The sequence below is a fragment of the Dreissena polymorpha genome, chromosome 5 (assembly GCF_020536995.1).
Source record: "Dreissena polymorpha isolate Duluth1 chromosome 5, UMN_Dpol_1.0, whole genome shotgun sequence".
In the NCBI taxonomy this organism is placed as follows: Eukaryota; Metazoa; Mollusca; class Bivalvia; order Myida; family Dreissenidae; genus Dreissena; species Dreissena polymorpha.
Genome location: NC_068359.1, coordinates 52,941,657 through 52,961,251, shown reverse-complemented (window position 1 = coordinate 52,961,251; position 19,595 = coordinate 52,941,657). Strand labels below are relative to the sequence as shown.

At 35.8% G+C, this 19,595-nt stretch overlaps 1 protein-coding gene across 16 annotated transcripts in view; it reads right to left on the bottom strand.

Moving 5' to 3' along the window:
• Positions 1–19,595, bottom strand: part of LOC127881208 (cytadherence high molecular weight protein 1-like) — a 33,372-nt gene that overhangs the window by 2,005 nt on the left and 11,772 nt on the right. For 3 of the 16 annotated variants that reach the window (XM_052428917.1, XM_052428919.1, XM_052428921.1), the window contains 5 exons: positions 17,165–17,284; positions 15,473–15,610; positions 10,918–10,984; positions 10,299–10,441; positions 5,962–8,313 (listed from right to left, as the gene is read on the bottom strand). In XM_052428917.1, coding sequence (XP_052284877.1) covers positions 8,186–8,313; positions 10,299–10,441; positions 10,918–10,984; positions 15,473–15,610; positions 17,165–17,284 — 596 coding nt within the window. In that variant the 3' untranslated portion in view covers positions 5,962–8,185. Of the gene's footprint in view, positions 1–5,961; positions 8,314–10,298; positions 10,442–10,917; positions 10,985–15,472; positions 15,611–17,164; positions 17,285–17,540; positions 17,707–17,912; positions 18,071–18,276; positions 18,407–19,595 lie in introns of those variants that run through there. The other 13 variants (XM_052428920.1, XM_052428926.1, XM_052428918.1 and 10 more) reach the window with 13 other exon arrangements.

Here is a 19,595-nt window from a genome sequence, read left to right as displayed (position 1 = left end):
ATTGAAGGTGCTATGAGAAACTGTAAAAAAAAGTGTGACAGAAAAAGTATATTAATAGCCTCAGTGACCTTGACCCCAGTGACCTCAAACCTCATCAAAAGGTAAAGGTCCATGCAAGGTACCTACATGCCACATATGAAAGAGATCAGTAAAGTATTGAAGGTGACATGAGAAACTGTAACAAAAGTGTGATGGAAAAAGTATATTATTATTAGCCTCGGTGACCTTGACCCAGTGACCTCAAACCTCATCAAAAGGTAGAGTTCCATTCAAGGTTCCTACATGCCAAATATGAAAGATGTCGGTAAAGTATTGAAGGTGCTATGAGAAACTGTAAACAAAGTGTGATGGAAAAAGTATATTATTAGCCTCGGTGACCTTGACCTAGACCCCAGTGACCTAAAACCTCATCAAAAGGTAGAGGTCCATGCAAGGTACCTACATGCCAAATATGAAAGAGATCAGTAAAGTATTGAAGGTGCTATGAGAAACGGTAGCAAAAGTGTGACAGAAAAAGTATTTTATTATTAGCCTCTGTGACCTTGACTATGACCGAGTGACCTCAAACCTCATCAAAAGGTAGAGGTCAATGCAAGGTACCTACATGCCAACTATGAAAGAGATCGGTAAAGTATTGAAGGTGCTATGAGAAATGGTAACAAAAGTGTGACGGAAGGAAGTACGGAAGTAAGGAAGGAACTTCAAACTGGCAACTATATGATCCCCGAAAATTTTCGGGGAGCATAAAAAACAAATATATATTTAAAACTTGTATGTACCAATATTTTATTTTATTCAATGTCATCTTTTACTCAAATCAATTAACGATTGAGTCGATGACATGTTTGAAACCGGTATTATACTAAATATTGTGTTCCTTTAATCAAGCAGTCCTATTCGATTAAAAGTTTATGCGACCCGAAGCGAGTTCGAGCCATCGGAACAAAAGAACGTGTGAAAATTGTGATCGGGACTGTTACAACAGTTTGAGCCATCCGATAATTCGAGCCTTGCGAATTCGAGCCATTCGACAAAATTTTATATGGATATGAAACTACCGGAAATTCGAGCCAAAAGAGTTCGAACCATTGTGTTTCGACTGTATTTGATCTTTCACAACTAGCAGATGTGTTCAACATAATCATCAATGGGCTTTTGCTACAGCATTCTTTACATGAATTTTAAATTAAACAGCTATTAGCCAGAAAACTGATTCCATCAGATGATTAACTACAAGATAGCTTAATATGTAGCATGTTTGGTGTGCTACATAAACACACACACACACAAACATACCATTGGCTGATTTCATGTCAGAGTCTCTTCGACCTGAAGGCCTGTCTGGAGGCTGAAAATGATGACATACAGTTTCTGTCAACAGCTCGGCACTACTGTCCATTGATGGCTGCTCAATCGCTTGAGGCAAATCATTTTCTGAAAGATAATAGCTCGACTTTACAATCTGAAAGATCTATTTGATCTTTCACAACAAGCAGATGTTCAATATAAATATCAATGGGCTGTTGCTGCAGCATTCTTCAAATGAATTTGATTAAACTTAAACAGCTATAAGCCGGAAAACTGATTTCATCAGGTGATTAACTTCAAGATTACTTAACATGTAGCACTTTTGGTGTGATACATAAACACACACACACACACACACACACACACACACACACACACACACACACACACACACACACATACGTGTATACTGTGCATAGTAGCACCTACTCAACAGACCGGCTTAAGTAGCACACTGGTTTCCCTACGTACTACCGCGGTAAGACTTATGGAAAAAGTTCAATGTAGATATATGAAACACAAAAAGGACAAGATGTGAAGGCTGAAAGCATTTCCTTCCAATACACAAAACCTCGAATTTTACTGCAGCAAGTAGCACCAGTGTGCAGGTGCTACATAGAACTTAATATCGAAGCTTCATGAGTGTGTTACTGTGCTACAAAACGTGTGGGTCTCAACACACACAAACACGTATATGGCGTGTTATGTAGCGATTCTTAAAGTGTAAGATAACTGACTGTGTTGCTATTCGTTTGATTGATGTACTGGAAACTTACACAGATAGGAAAAATGATAATCGTTTTGGCATTTACTTGTATTATTGTTATTGTGATACACAAAGAGCTACATTTGAATGTGTGTGTCCGTTTAAAACAAGCTACAAACGCGGTTCGATATATATTTGGCGTATATGCTGGTTTTGAAATAAATGTAGAAAATTTACGTTCCTAAGTTATTAATTTAAAAACAAAGATTTAAGTATTGTTGTTTTCTTTTTTCACTTAATAGTCGCATATCCACCGCATGAAATGTTTGTTATGATGTGCACGTATATTAAACCACATAGTAGTGTTCGTAGATACAAATTTTACTAAGTGAGATCACATCATATATGTCCTCACGTGGTTTATTAAGTCAAACTGTGTTATGTATAGCAAACTGGCAAATGTCGGTAGCATATTCTGGCTTGCAGATTTCCCTTATATCACGGACACTAATATTTCGGTAGTTTTGTTTCACAAGACAAATGGCATTTACCGATAGGTTTTCATTCATTTCTTTCCCTAAAATTCGTGTAGTTTTATATCTTAAAAGCAAGACTGTGTTATCAACATAAGGCATTTATTGATAGTACATTCCGTCTTACACTGACGATTTACTGACCCAACACTGATCCTGAAAGTCTTGGGGAAGGAATTGACCGGCAATGCGTAATTGTAACTGGGCCAAAATGTGAGTGTATGTTTTGTATGAACATGTATACCCCAGGAAACCCGAAACCTTGTGAGCAGTGTAAATTCATTGGAGCAGTGTTCGGTATTTCACCATGAACTTACATAGGGTAAGTAAATTGGAAAAATTAAAATTTTCCAAGTCCAATTTGAAACAACTGTGTATTAACATTGATAACAAAGGTATTGGCTTACATGTAGAAAAAATCCTGACAAATTTTCTTAAAAATGAGAGAAATGTGGCTCCCTGAAGTAGAAGATCGGGCAAAATGGGCCATATTCAGGCATTTAGGGGAGAAAAACTGCTTTAATTTGCAAGCCACTACAATAATTTAAGGATTTATACAAACTTACACATGTCTGCAATAACCTCTCAGCAGGGTTTCTCCAGTAAACTATTTCTTGTGGAGAAATTTGCGTTTTTAATGACCATGTTTGGAAAACATGAATACCATCTGGAGAAGACCAGGAAATCTTATATGAGCAGTGACTTTATAATTCTTTTTGGTGACAAAAAACCTTATTTCCAGCCATTTTTTTGCAATTTCTTTGCTTTGTAGAGGCATATAGTAAGTGTATGTGGGGTGATGTAGAGAGTAGTACGCATCTACCTACACTGAACAGTTTACATCCTAAACTAAAAAACGCGGTGATGTTGCCAATGTTCTAGTGGATTATGCTCAAATCAGCCAATGGAATGTCTCGGCAAAATGATGCTCAAATCAGTCAATGGCATATATTAATTGTATTCATTCGGGTCTGCTGGCGTTATGTAAAAGGTGATATAAGGTGAAAGCCGGGTAAAACAGCTACTCAGAAAAAAGACTTGTTTGCATTCGCAACACCCGAAATCAACACACAATATGAAATTATCCGGCTCGGAACTTTTATTGTCTGGGTTTAAATAATAATTGAAATAATTTCTTCACTATCTAGCATTCGAACAACCTTACAAGATGGACCACTGCCCACCTCAGGTAAGTTTAAACACGTATTTGAGAGTGAAACGTACCTTAGTGGTACGAAATATTCAAGGTTGGTATACGCCGTACGCAATGGGTCGGAACGCAACTATTTCGTCTTTGCAAACGCAGAGATCAAGAGCGCAATTGTCTTCCCAAGTTCTATTTTGAAACAGCTTCAATCAACACGATCATAAACAAGCGTTCCCGAAGAGTATTTTTTCTATGAATGCATTTTATACCCCTTGTTTTCTCTATTTAATGGTTTGCAGTACTCTAAGTCAAAAGAATGCAGTACGCAGTACACTGGTCCAAAATAAGGGGATGGGGTTTCACACTATTATATTTCTGTCATGTTACAAGACCACCCTTCTAATAGTAGCCTCTGGCAATATAAGGGAAATTGATCACCCCTAACTAATTATTAGTATCACCTCATGTTAATAGAGAGTCATCTCTTGTTATATGCGTATTAACTGACTTTGGGTTCTGATAAATATTTCTAGTTATATAAACTACAAAGCTAGTCCAAGCCTAAAAAGGCAGATTTTTATCTTCAAGACAGCGAGCCAATTTTGAAGATTCAGTAAGATCACAATGCGATTGCTCTGGTTTAAGTAAGTACACAAGGCGGGATATTGTTATTCTTTGATAACTGAACTGTTTAAGAATAATTTATTTTCTCTGTGAGCCTAAATGAAATAATCACAAGACGAGATGAGAGATCAGCTTTTATTCCAGTCATGGTCCTTTGAAAAAATAAACAAGAGCACCGCATAACGGGTGCAACGCTCGGCTACGAGTGCTTGTCAGATTTTTTTTTAGAGGTCACAATGACCTTGATCTTTGACCTAGTGACCCCAAAATGGGTGAAGCGTGTAGAACTCCTCAAGGTGCATCTTCATATAAAGTTTCAAAGTTGTAGGTGGAAACAATTTGATTTTAGAGCCTATGTTAAAGTTTTATATTAGAGGTCACAATGACATTGACCTTTGACCTAGTAACCCCACAATTGGTGTGGCATGTAGAACTCATCAAGATGCATCTACATATTAAGTTTCAAAGTTGTAAGTGGAAGCAATTTGATTTTAGAGCCTATGCTAAAGTTTTATATTAGAGGTCACAGTTACCTTGACCTTTAAGCTAGTGACCCCAAAATGGGTGTGGCATGTAGAACTCATGAAGGTGCATCTACATGTGAAGTTTCAAAGTTGTACGTGGAAGCACTTTGATTTTAGAGCCAAGTTTAAAGTTTTTGCACGACGCGGATGGCGGACGGCGGACGGCGGACGATACGACGAGCTGGCTATGACAATACCTCAGGTTTTCTCCGAAAAAGCCGAGCTATTAAATAATAAAATGCAATTTATAATACCATACATAAAACAACAGAAAGAAACTAAGGCTTGAATTTTCTTATCATTTTAACACAAACAAGTTAAGGTTCAATAAATAACAAGAGCAGTATCCATTGGAAGACATATGCCCCCGAAAAACGTTTTTTTGAAACCTAAACACAGATTTTGAAACCTAAACGCAGACCCTAAGTTCAAGGTCAAAGGCGTCAAAATTATTGTGCGTATGGAAAGATCTTGTCCATAGACACATGCATACCATATATGAAGGTTACATCTGAAGCGACATAGAAGTTATGAGCATTTTTTAAAACCTTAACGCAAAAGTGTGACGGACAGACAGACGGACGGACAGACAGACGGACAGTCTAATCACTAAATGCCCTCCTTCGGGGGCATAAAAAGCCTTCGCATTATAATAACAAAACATAAACTTATGTTAAACTAAAAACTATGTTAGACTTACAACTTTGAAAAAAACAACAGGAGCACGTCCTTAATTGTGGTAAATGCTTATCCAACAATATCAAAATTGCCAAAGTCGAAAACATGTGCAGTCTATCGTAACAGCCAGCATAAGGGATTAATTTTAAAGGATTGTTGTCTTTCAGTAACTGATTTATAGCCAATGCTCAAGCTTTACACAGCCCAATGCTAAGGTATAATACCTTTTCACTGCCTTTAGAAAGATTAATAAAAAAGATGTCTTAAAACATTTAACCAAATGTTCAATATAAAACGTGTTACATATAAAGATATACATGGAGTCAATCTTCAGAGTGACTATTGACATAGTGTATATTTTTGGGCAGTACGCTTTATAAAAGAATAATATCATTCGTAGCATTTTAAACCATGACAATAACATACGTTAATTCTTTTATATTTTGACACACTAGAGGACTTTCAACTATCAGCTATACAAATATATCATTTTAAGTATGTTTTACCTTTCAAAATAACATCAGAATATGAATATGAACACAATGTTAATAACATCACAATTCTCGTTACTTTAAATCTATACAAAGTTTTGCTTCAAGGTTTTTCAAGAGCATATTATTTTGGTGTCAGGAAAGATATAGCGGTTTTCACATTTGAGCATGCGGTTTATCTTCATTTTGTTCTTTTATAACATAAAATTCGTCATATGAGGTTCCTATTACATTGGTAAAAAAAAATTCAAAATTATCATTATACTGAAACTAGCAACACCTGTCCATAATAATTCTTAATGTTTCTTACCAATACAAAAATACCTTACATTGTAAAAGACTGGACAATGGGAACAACATTTGAACAATAATTAAAGTACAGTTTATATGTATCATCAGTACAGCAAATTTCAAGCAGCATGTATATAGTGTAACTATTGAAAAATTGATATATAATAGAAAAACATTGTTAAATGGTTGAACATTTGTTCTTTTTCAGAAGTTTCATGGCATATTTTTATTACAAACAGTCACTTAGCCCCATAATATAAATAATACAGAGTTCTGCATTATAGGCCTAGGTGAAATGTGCATTGGCATATTCTGTGAGGTATGATAACATGTGTCTAAGTCTTAGGGTTATTGGTAAATTGCTGTAATTCTTTCTACATCAGACTTTGTTAAATAAATGGGTGAGCCAACTTAAACAAAACAAGATATGTGTTTGTCAGAAACACTATGTCCCCTTTTGCGCCGCTTTGAAGCTATATATTTGACCTTGAAAGATGACCTTAACCTTTCACCACTCAAAATAAGCAGCTCCATGAGATACACATGCATGCAAAATATCAAGTTGCTATCTTCAATATTGCAAAAGTTATTGCAAATGTTAAAGTTGGGGCAAACAAACAAACCAACCAACAAACCAACCAACCGACAGGGCAAAAACAATATAGCGGTGGGGGACATAAAAATCACAAAAAATATCAAAGCCCTAAGTCTTAGGGTTATGGATAAATTGCTGAATTTCTTTCTTTATCATCTTATGTTAAACAAGACTACTGCCAAGCAATATATGTCCCATACCAGCTCCACAATTGTCAGAATTTTTATTGATTTTTTTATTTGTTGCCATAGCAACCAGAATTTTTGATGTAGGAACAAAATGAAATGATTTGAATAATATCTATATTGCCATCTATCTATGTTTCAAGTTTCGTGAAAAATATGAAGAACTTTTAAAGTATATCACAGGATCCAGAAAAGTGTGATGGACCGACAGACAGACAGACACACAGAGCACAAACCACAAGTCCCCTCCGGTGAAACCGGTAGAAGACAATAATCGGTGAGCCAACTTAGAAAAACACACACAAAGTATCAAAGCCCTAAGTCTTAGGGTTATGGATAAATTGCTGAATTTCTTTCTTTATCAGCCTATATTAAATGAATGGGTGTTCTAACTTTAATGTAAAAAAACAACATATATATACACTTATACAAGAGGTATTGGAAAAGACTGCAACAGTTCTTAAAATACGACACTATTGATCAAACATAATTAATTACATCATGTCTAGTTGCTCTACCAAATTTGAAAGCCATCCATGCAAAACTGTAGTAGTTGCACTCAAAAGATTGACCTGACAGACAAACGTACATATATACCTTTAAATAAGTTATTACAAAAATATGGCAATGCTGCAGACTTTTTAAATGACCCTCATACACATATTTTTACATACATCATGTACATACAAACTCTTGAATTTGCCTTACACAATACTTTACAATCAGTAAAATATTTCAATCAAATAATATGAGACAGGAAACAATAATAGAATCAGGACCCAAAACCCATGTGATGATGTCCCATTGAATATTTCTTTAACATAATTTTTTCCCAAATGTGTTATTCATCCAATCACAAAAACAAGAGTATCACCTTCCTGGTGCAGACTTCTTATCTATTTTTCTGATTTTCTAAGTCTAAAGAGGGAGAAGGCTGTAGTAGTTAACAATATATGCACACATTCTCAGAATTTCAGAAATGCCCCTCCTAAGTTTTATCAAGTGTCAATCACACTCAAATTTTACACTGCATTATTTCAGCTGATACTTGATGTTCATCCATGTTCTGTTTCCAAGTGCTTTGCAGTTGTCCTGAACTTTCATTATCTCCCGTTTTCCCTAGGTAGATGCCTGCAGTTCGGGACTAGGTAGGAGGAAAATGCATCAAGCAATGCAGCATTCTCTTGACAATAACATGGTCTATGCACCTGTTTCTTTTTCCCTGTTTTCCCTGTTTTAGAAATAGATATGAAAACATGGATAACAATAGATAACAAGTCAGAAACACAATGCCCCCTACTGCGCCGCTTTGAATCAATTTTTTTTATTTTTTGATTGTATAACTTTCCTTGCCTTGTGAAAATAATCTTGACCTTTGAGCACTCAAAATGTGAAGCTCTATGAGATACACATGCATGACAAATATCAAGCTGCTATCTTCAATATTGCAAAAGTTATGGCCAATGTTAAAGTTTAGGACTGACAGACAGACTGACAGTTCAACTGCTATATGCCACCCTACTGGGGGCATAAAAAGTAGAGGCAAGAGCGCCGCCAATAGGTGCCAAAGCTCGTCATTTATTTTATTATTTGTTATTTTCTCGATTTCATATAAAAAGACATTTCTAGGTAATATATACAGAGCCATATTATATAGGGCTGCAGTTTAAAATATCTATTTTAATCAATGCATGTCAAAAGTTTCAACCAAAAAAGTTTTTAGCATATGTACAGCATTAAGTGCCAAATGCAAAGAACAATCTCATGCATCTACATAACAACCTGACAAGTGTACAGAACGAGTTCATGTCTTGTAATCTGCACATAACCACTTGATAAATATACAGGATGAACTGCAAAATGCAAAGAATCATCTTGTTTTATATCTACATACCATTTTTTTAAATGCAGAAAACAAATTAATAACTGGATGTACATGTAACCATTTGCTAATTGTACAGAAAAATTTAACCATGGCCCAGGACCATCTATTAAAATGATGGCTGAAAATATTACACTGCAAACCTATTGCTTACTTTCACTGTTCTGTGGGGAACAAGTAGATGGATTAGTTATATGTAGCACATTTGGTGTGATGCATAAAAAAACAAGAGCTGTCAGAGGACAGTGTGCTCGAGTATTCGAGTGCTTGACAGTATAACGTAAGCCATCATGGAGGGGGGGGGGGGGGGGGGTTTAATGTGGGTGTCAAAGTATGAATCAAATGTGATTATAAATAAAGAAGTTATGGCAATTTTAGCAAAATGTTCAATTATCTAAGTATAGAAGGGGCCATAATTCTGTCAGAATGCTTGATACAGTTGTCTGCTCTTGTTTATAGATTGGGGGTAATGTTGGTAAAGAAGTATGCAAAATATAAAGGCAATATGTCAAAGGACATAGCTAATATTTGGGGTGGTACGCAAACTTTTACATTTGCACGCTAACGCTAACGGGAACAGAAACGCCGACGTGAGTAGGATAGCTCAACTATATATATTTCATATATAATAGTGGAGCTAAAAATGTCATATACACATATAGTTAACAAAAGGGCCAATAGGCCCTGGGTCGCTCAACTGAGAGACTGAGATGGAAAGAAGCAATGATTAAAACTCTTCAGCAAATATTTCAAAACATTGGTAAGACTGACTTTAAAAGATGGTGTTCCAAAGTATTTACACTAGGCTTATTTAGAAAATTACCGTACCCACTGTGGTGGCCATATTTTTAATACCCATAAGAACAGTTTTTCTAGAGTGTTCACTGGCTTTATTTACTACATATATACATGGAAAATGACAAACCACCCTTTCCGTGGCCATGTTTTCACTTGACATGAACAATTTTAAAATTCAATCAATAAATGTTTTAAGCTCTGGCGGCATACTGGAACAAGCATTTAAGCCAAATAATGGCCCTTTTTGATAGAATCCCAAGTTAAGTTTTCATTCTAAGTCACATGCAGCAGTCCAAGTGTCTATCTATGAAGGTGCTTCAAGAAGGTCAACTAGAAATTCTTGACCCATAAAAATCTTTGAGAAGAATATGAATCTTAAAACCGTTAAAAGGTACACTAGATACATAATTAAACTGAACATGACCTTTAATAATGTGACACTGACCTTACACCTCATTTGCACATACTGTAGAAAACATTTAAATTAAATCTTATTCCTTGCCCACTTTTCACTTCACACTACAAGGAGAACTTACCAAAGTTATCTCTCAGGTTGCCACAGTCACTATCACTTTCCTGCGAGTCTTCTTCAGGGTGATAATCTGGATCCAGAACATTGTCATCACAATCTTCGAATTCATCCTTTTCATCTGGTTCATGAATTTGGATATTCCTGGACCTGTTAACCAAACAAGTGCAAACTAAACATTGGTACAGTAACCACAGTACTTATTTTCCAGATATGCTTATATTCAAATATGTGCTTAGTTTCCAGACTTTACAATGCTGGATTGGCAATTTAATAAACACAATTCGTTGCTTGTGATAGTTCTTGCTTTAATTTGGCCCAAGCAATTCAGGAAACGTTGTGAATGTTTCTTTTTTTCAGCTCTGGCAGCTAATATGCATTTTTTGCAATAGAGGGGAATGGTCCTTGCTATTTGGGTGACAGACCACACAAGGATTATTCATGTCGTTACTATAAAGTTGGCAAAGCGGTTGCCGAGGAGTTTTCATTTAGAGCAATCAATGACAAATTGGATGACATAAAAAACACACTATAGCTCAAACAGAGCCTTTCAGATTATGGTAATTACAACAGACTAAGCCATCAGCACACAATGTTCCCAATAAATGATAGGAGAGCTGACTTACCTTAGAAATGGAAATGGCCAAATTTCTGATCCCACATCAGACTCTGAATCATCAACAACTTCATTGCCTAAAACAGATGTTATGTATAATGGAATGAGCTTGATAAAGAGAAAGCAATGTCTTTATCTTTCAAACAAACAGATGTAATGCATGTATCAAATATGTATTGTCTGAAGCTTCAGTATTCTACAGGAACATTCTATATACAAACTTTATCTGCTTTAAGCCAAAAAAATTAATTCATAACAGGATGCTTAACACGTAGCACTTTTTATGTGCTACATAACCACATACAGATACAGACACACACTTATTTAACAAGAAGGCCATAGGACATTTATCTGAGGCACAACCCTACTGTCACTTGCAGATAAAGTTATCTGCTACAGTAGAGGACACTAGAGAATGCCAAAATCAATTAACAAAAATAAGCCCTTTCAGTATTCTTCATAAATGTTCTCTCAATCTTCTGCTTTTGGTTAGGCAACTGATTTCCTCAGCTTTTTATGTATGGAATGACTCACGATTTTATCACATGAAGACAATTAATTCAAATGTTATAGAAGAGCTGTCCATTTAATAGATAATGCTCGACTATAGAGTATTCAAACTAATATACCTACAATGTAGACTTTAATGGAGGTACATACAGAAATGAGATAATATTACATGGGCTTTGTATGAATATGAAGATTAAAATTAAATTCAGCCTGGAGTTTTTAAGTCTATGGACATCTTGGTATAACAAAAGCTAACCATGTGAGCTAAAACATACAACAGTCTAATGCCATTTCCCATACAGATGGGGTCATATTTGATATCAATGGGCTGTAGCTGCAGTACTCTTAAAATGAATTCAAATTAACATCTATAAGCCAGAAAACAGATGTCATCAGGCAATTGATTACAAGGAGGCTCAATATGTAGCACGTTTGGTGTGCTACATAAACAAACACACGTGTTCCACAATGGTCTACCAACAAACAGACAGACTGACAGACCAACCAACGACAGACAGACCGACCAACATCCAGCAAAACAATATACCCCTTCTTCTGATAACAGCATGTTGTCAGTTTGACAGGAAGAGTGTCTTATCAAACATGTTAATCCCTTTTAATTTTGGTTCGCAATTAGTTGTTATTGTTGATGTATTCAGTAAGCAACTTGTGGGTCATTAATTAGCAGCTTGTGGGTAATTAATTAAAAAGCACAAAATCGATTGAAATAATAGGTTGCAAATATTCAAATGCCAACTCTGCAATTCCAATACAGACGATTCAATTGAATTTTCGAATATTCAAATAGTTTTGCCATCCCTATTAAATATCAATGGGCTGTTGCTGCAGCATTCTTTAAATGAATTTAGTTAAACTTAAACAGCTATAAACCAGACATTGATTTCATCAGGTGATTAACTATAAGATGGCTTCAAATGTAGCACGTTTGATGAGCTACATAAACACACACACACACACATCATTTTCTGAAAAATAACAGCTTTACTATACCATTTGGAACATCTATGTAAATAAGGGTTTAATGGCTAACCCCTTTTTGTGCAATCCTTAACATATGCTGTTGATTGACATGGCTTTGTTTATACATGCAGATTGTTTTTATTATTTATTGCATGTATATAACATGCTGCCATGCAAATCTATGCATTTCATGTTAAAATCAACTTATCTATCTAATAAATCTATTTATTTGATCTTTAACACCAAGCAGTTGTTTTGATATTTTATCAATGGGCTGCAGTATTCTTGAAATGAATTTCATTAAACTTTAACAGCAAAGCTTATAAGCCAGAAAACTGATTTCATCAGGTTATTAACTACAAGACAACTTAAAATATAGAACGTTTGGTGAGCTATGGGCCAGAAAACTGATTTCACCAGGTGATTTGTTACAAGAAGGCCAGGGTTTTATTAAGCATTTTGGGAAGATAGCCCATGGCTTTGAAATTGGGAATTTTATTAGCATTTCAAGAAATTGGGAAAATAAATTGTGATTTAAAATTACATGAAAGATTTCAACATCTTTAATCCCAAACACCACAAACACCATCATGCTAAAGTTTTCCACATAGAGAGCTCACACAAAGTCTTCAGTCACAAACTAATTTCCCTAGTTTCAACATGTTGAATATCAGTCAGCGCTTTGCATTGTTTGAATGTTACTTTATTTAATGATGCTTGCTTAAAAAAATCAACAGTTTTTGTTTGGCCACTTTTTTGCTTTGGAATCTTTTTCACGTAACATTTCAAATTGTGTAACATACTTGTTTTCCACTCAGCCGAATCACAAAACACTTAAATTTTATCAGAAATATAATAAGAGCCTGAACAACACAGATAATATCGGGCACAGGAATAATGCAGACGTTATGCAAATCATGGTAAAATCTTACTGTCAGAGGACAGCGCGGTCAACTATTCCAGTGCTTGACAGCATAACGTAAGCCATCATAGGGAAATTGTTCAAATTATTCAATAGGGTCAAGATAATAGATCAGGTATATTTTCCACAATCTATTGAACATTTGTAAAGACATAAAACAAACTAATAAGATTTAATTTTAAGTTTGATAGCAATAGCTTGGGTGGGAAGTTTGGACGGTCGTTCAAAAATAAAGTAAATAAATATTATTTTTCTTTAACCATGTTTCATAGAAAAAAAATCTTTTTGGGTAGGGTAGGGGGGGGGGGGTGAGGGGGGTATAATGTGGGGTGTGGTCATTTATTGGACAATCTTTCAAAATAATTTTTTTTGGGGTGATCATAAATGAAGAAGAAATGGAAATTTAACTAAAATTTATTCTTTTGACCTTGAGAGTAAAGGTCATTCAAAGGTCAAGGTCCAATTGAACTTGCCAGATACAGTACCCTAATGATAGTAAGAAAATATTTGAAGTTTGAAAGCAATAGCTTTGATACTTTAGAAGTTAAGTGGATCTAAACACAAAATTTTACAAAATATTCAGTTACAAAGACAACAAGAGCTGTCACCATAGGATGACATATGCCCCCTATAAACGCTTTGATGAAGTTATGAGCATTTTTCGAAACAGAAACGCAGATTTTGAAACCTAAACGTGGACCCTAAGTTCAAGGTCAAGGTCACAGGGCTAAAAATGTGTGTTTGTATGGAAAGGCCTTGTCCATATACACATGCATACCAAATATGAAGGTTATATCTGAAGGGACATAGAAGTTATGAGCAATTTTTTAAACCTAAACGCAGATTTCGAAACCTAAACGCGGACCCTAGGTTCCAGGTCAAGGTCACAGGGGTAAAAAAAAATTTGCATATGGAAAGGCCTTGTCTATATACACATGCATACCAAATTTGAAGGTTATATCTCAAGGGACATAAAAGTTATTAGCATTTTTCAAAACCTAACCGCAAAGTGTGACGGAGGGACTGACAGACGGATGGACAGTCCGATCAGTACATGAACCCTTTTCTTTGAAAGGGGGCATAAAAAGGGCCATAATTCTTACAAAATGCTTGATACATTTGTCTGCTCTTGTTTATATATTGGGGTCATGTTGGTTAAGAAGTTTGCATAATATGAAAGCAAAATGTCCAGGGACATTGAAAATATTGCAGGTGTTATATCTGAAGGGACATAGAAGTTATGAGCAATTTTTTAAACCTAAACGCAGATTTCGAAACCTAAACGCGGACCCTAAGTTCCAGGTCAAGGTCTCAGGGGTAAAAAAAAAATTGCATATGGAAAGGCCTTGTCTATATACACATGCATACCAAATTTGAAGGTTATATCTCAAGGGACATAAAAGTTATTAGCATTTTTCAAAACCTAACCGCAAAGTGTGACGGAAGGACTGACAGACAGATGGACAGTCCGATCACTACATGAACCCTTTACTTTGAAAGGGGGCATAAAAAGGGCCATAATTCTTACAAAATGCTTGATACATTTGTCTGCTCTTGTTTATATATTGGGGTCATGTTGTTTAAGAAGTTTGCAAAATATGAAAGCAAAATGTCAAGGGACATTGAAAATATTGCAGGTGGTACGCTAAATTTAGCTTAGATTTATCAATAATATGCATACTCTAAATGGAAAAAGGGCCATAATTCTTAAAAAATGCTTGATACAGTTGTCATTCTTGTTTATAAATTGGGGTCAAGTTGGTAAAGAAGTTTGCAAAATATTCAAGCAATATGTCAAGGGACATAGGAAATATTTGGGGTGGTACGCAAACTTTAACATTTGCACGCTCACGCTTACGCTCATGCTAACACTCACACCGACGCCAGGGTGAGTAGGATAGCTCCACTATGTATATTTTATATATAATAGTCGAGCTAAAAACTGTGCAAGACTGGATCAGGCTACGCTTTGTTAAAAATCGAAATAGACTATGTCATAAGCGCTTTTTTCCCAATGGGGAATTTTTAAAGCAAATTTTGGGAAAAAGTATACTTTTTGTGATTCGGCTATAAAATAGAGCTAACAAAAAACATGAAGGCTTAATATGTAGCACGTTTGGTGTGCTACATTAACACCCACACACAATCATACCATTGTCTAATTCCATATCAGAGTCTTTTTGAGCCGAAGGCCTGTCAAGAGGCTGCAAATGATGACTGACAGTTTCTGTCGACAGCTCTGCACGACTGTCCATTGATGGCCTCTTAATCGCTGGAGGCAAATCTTTTTCTGAAAGATAACAGCTCAACTTTACAATCGAAAACATCTATTTGATCTTTCACAACTGGCAGATGTGTTTAATATAAATATCAATGGGCTGTTGCTGCAGCATTCTTTACATTAATTTAAACTTAAACTACTGTAATCCAGGAAACGGATTTCATTAGGTGATTAACTACAAGATTGCTTAAAGTGATATTATAGGCCAGAGGGCCAGATAAGATGCGTATTTGCGTAAAGTATGCATGACAAAAAAGAAAATACGCACGACTTAAAATTTTGTTGAGTAAAAAAACTCCTGACTAAATTCGGATAACGCATCGTGTGCAATTTCAATGCGTATTAACCGTTTATACATGCAGTTAAATTTATGTAAACATGACTGGTTTCCGATACTGTGTCCTCACCGGTAAAAATGTAGTGATATCACCATCTATGTATAGAATGTGGTTCCCGACCTCATTTACTCCTCAGTCAGAACAGTATCATTTCATGTTGGCCCACGATAGAGGCCGATGTTGATACAACGGGCTCCCCGCTGCAATGTTGAGCATCGATATACGCTCATGGTGAAAACATTTGACATTACATTCGATAAAACCCGAATCGCCCAACTTCAAGCATATAATTTTTGCTATCAGTTGATCTCTTGTGTGGCACTATGGAAAAAACTTTTACCTTCAAGCACCTTTTTAAATGGCGCCAAAATACACATATAATGAACAAGTTTTGTGGGCCAAGCTTAGATTTTGATCGTGGCTGTACAGTGTGTGCTAAACAGTGGCTTGCCAAATCAAGACGGAAAAAAGGGATTAATGGCTGCTTATAAGCCAAGGGCAAAAAAAAATCAGAAAAACTGTTAAATAAAACAAAAGTGATTGCTTTATTGTGTACAAACTGCTTGTTATAGCGAGTTAACATTACATGTACAGTGTATTATTAATTCTGATCCTTTGAACAAAGTTACTCCTTAAAATTATCAGATTTTGATTTTTACTCATCAATTAAAAATTTCATGAGTGAAATACCCCTCGGCTGAAAAAATTATCTGGAGCTGTATTATAGGCATATTACAGTTTATAGGTGGCTATCGCAACCGTTGTTTATTTTTGGTGTTTTCACTTCATATACACTTATATTTGTTAATGCAGCATCAACATACTAAAACAATATCCCAGAAAGAGAAAAATAATGCATTTAAACATCAACAGTACTTTCGTTTTGACAACTGATGACACACAAGATTCGATTTACGATGTGAATCTAAATCTAGTGTTAGTGCAGATTCATTCATTCGACACAAAGACACTATTTTGTTTTACGGATTATTTCGGCTTAGAGGACTGGGTGAGTCATGTAAAATATCGAATAAAATATAAACTTTTTATAAACAACTGGTAGAAAGATGAATGGCAGATAATTGGTCAGTTACCACATTTAAACTAACTCTTTTGACCTGTTCATTATTTTCAGCTCAATTCAACAGTGAAAAATGCATATAATATCACTTTAATATGTAGCACATTTGGTGTGCTACAAAAGCACACACACACACAAACATACCATTGCCTGATTCCATATCAGAGTCTCTTTGAGCTGAAGACCTTTCAGGAGGCTGCAAATGATGACTGATGGTTTCTGTCGACAGCTCGGCACTACTGTCCATTGATGGCTGATCAATCGCTGGAGGCAAATCATTTTTTGAAAGATAACAGTTTGACTTTACCATCTGAAACATCTATTTGATCTTTCACAACAAGCAGTTGTGTTCCATATACATATCAATGGGCTGTTGCTGCAGTATTCTTCAAATGAATTTAATTAAACTTAAACAGCTATAAGCTGGAAAATTGATTTCATATGGTGATTTATTAAAAGACGGCTTAAAATGTAGCACGTTTTATGTGCTACATAAACACACACACACACACAAACATACCATTGGCTGATTCCATATGAGAGTCCTTTTGAGCCGAAGGTCTGTCAAGAGGCTGCAAATGATGACTGACAGTTTCTGTCGACAGCTCAGCACTACTGTCCATTGATGGCTGATCAATCGCTGGAGGCAAATCATTTTTTGAAAGATAACAGCTCGACTTTACCAGCTGAAACATCTATTTTATCTTTCACAACTAGCAGATGTGTTCAATATAAATATCAATTGGCTGTTGCTGCAGTGTTATTAAATTGAATTTATTTAAACTTAAACAGCTATAAGCAAGAAAACTGATTTCATATGGTGTTTTATTATAAAACGGTTTAAAATGTAGCAGGATTGGTGTGCTACATAAACACACACATACAAACATACCATTCCATATCAGAGTCCTTTTGAGCCGAAGGCCTGTCAAGAGGCTGCAAATGATAACTGACAGTTTCTGTCGACAGCTCAGCACTACTGTCCATTGATGGCTGATCAATCGCTGGAGGCAAATCATTTTTTGAAAGATAACAGCTCGACTTTACCAGCTGAAACATCTATTTTATCTTTCACAACTAGCAGATGTGTTCAATATAAATATCAATTGGCTGTTGCTGCAGTGTTATTAAATTGAGTTTATTTAAACTTAAACAGCTATAAGCAAGAAAACTGATTTCATATGGTGTTTTATTATAAAACGGTTTAAAATGTAGCACGATTGGTGTGCTACATAAACACACACATACAAACATACCATTCCATATCAGAGTCCTTTTGAGCCGAAGGCCTGTCAAGAGGCTGCAAATGATAACTGACAGTTTCTGTCGATAGCTCAGCACTACTGTCCATTGATGGCTGCTCAATCGCTGGAGGCAAATCATTTTCTGAAAGATAACAGCTGGATTTTACAATCTGAAACATCTATTTTATCTTTCACAACTGGCAGATGTGTTCAATATAAATATCAATGGGCTGTTGCTGCAGTGTTCTTTACATGAATTTAAACTTAAACTACTGTAATCCAGGAAACGGATTTCATTAGGTGATTAACTACAAGATTGCTTAAAGTGATATTATAGGCCAGAGGGCCAGATAAGATGCGTATTTGCGTAAAGTATGCATGACAAAAAAGAAAATACGCACGACTTAAAAACAGCTATAGGCCAGAAAACTGATAACATCAGGTGATTAACTACATGATTGCTTAATATGTAGCACTTTTGGTGTGCTACATAAACACACACACACACACAAACATACCATTGTCTGATTTCATGTCAGAGTCCTTTTGAGCCGAAGGCCTGTCAGGAGGCTGCAAATGATGACTGACAGTTTCTGTCGATAGCTGTCCATTGATGACTGCTCAATCGCTGAAGGCATATCATTTGCTGAAAGATAACAGCTGGACTTAACCATCTGACATATCTGCAGTCGAAACTCGATGGCTCGAATTTGTCGGGACCGGCAACAAAAATTCGAGCCATCCGGAATTCGACCCATCCAATTTCTAATAAAGTGTTGTTTACGAACATTTTTACCTTCAGTTGACGAGTACGCATAGTGCTTAAACTCTGTACCACTTCGTTCTACTTTCTGCTTTTGAATTAATAACAAGAATATCAGTGAAACTGATGGATGCTCCCAGATGATGCGCTTTGTCAATCTATGTGTTAATAACCACCTAAAAAAATCTACTATTAGCCTCTGTGACCTTGACCCACCCCAGTGACCTCAAACCTCATCAAAAGGTAGAGGTCCATGCAAGGTACCTACATGCCAAATATGGAAGAGATTGGTAAAGTATTGAAGGTGATATGAGAAACTGTAACAAAAGTGTGACGGGAAAATCAATTATTAGCCTCTGTGACCTTGACCTTGACCCCAGTGACCTAAAACCTCATCAAAAGGTAAAGGTCCATGCAAGGCACCTAATGCCAAATATGAAAGAGATCGGTAAAGTATTGAAGGTGCTACGAGAAACTGTAACAAAAGTGTGAAGGCAAAATCTATTATAAGCCTCTGTGACCTTGACCCCAGTGACATCAAACCTCATCAAAAGGTAGAGGTCCATGC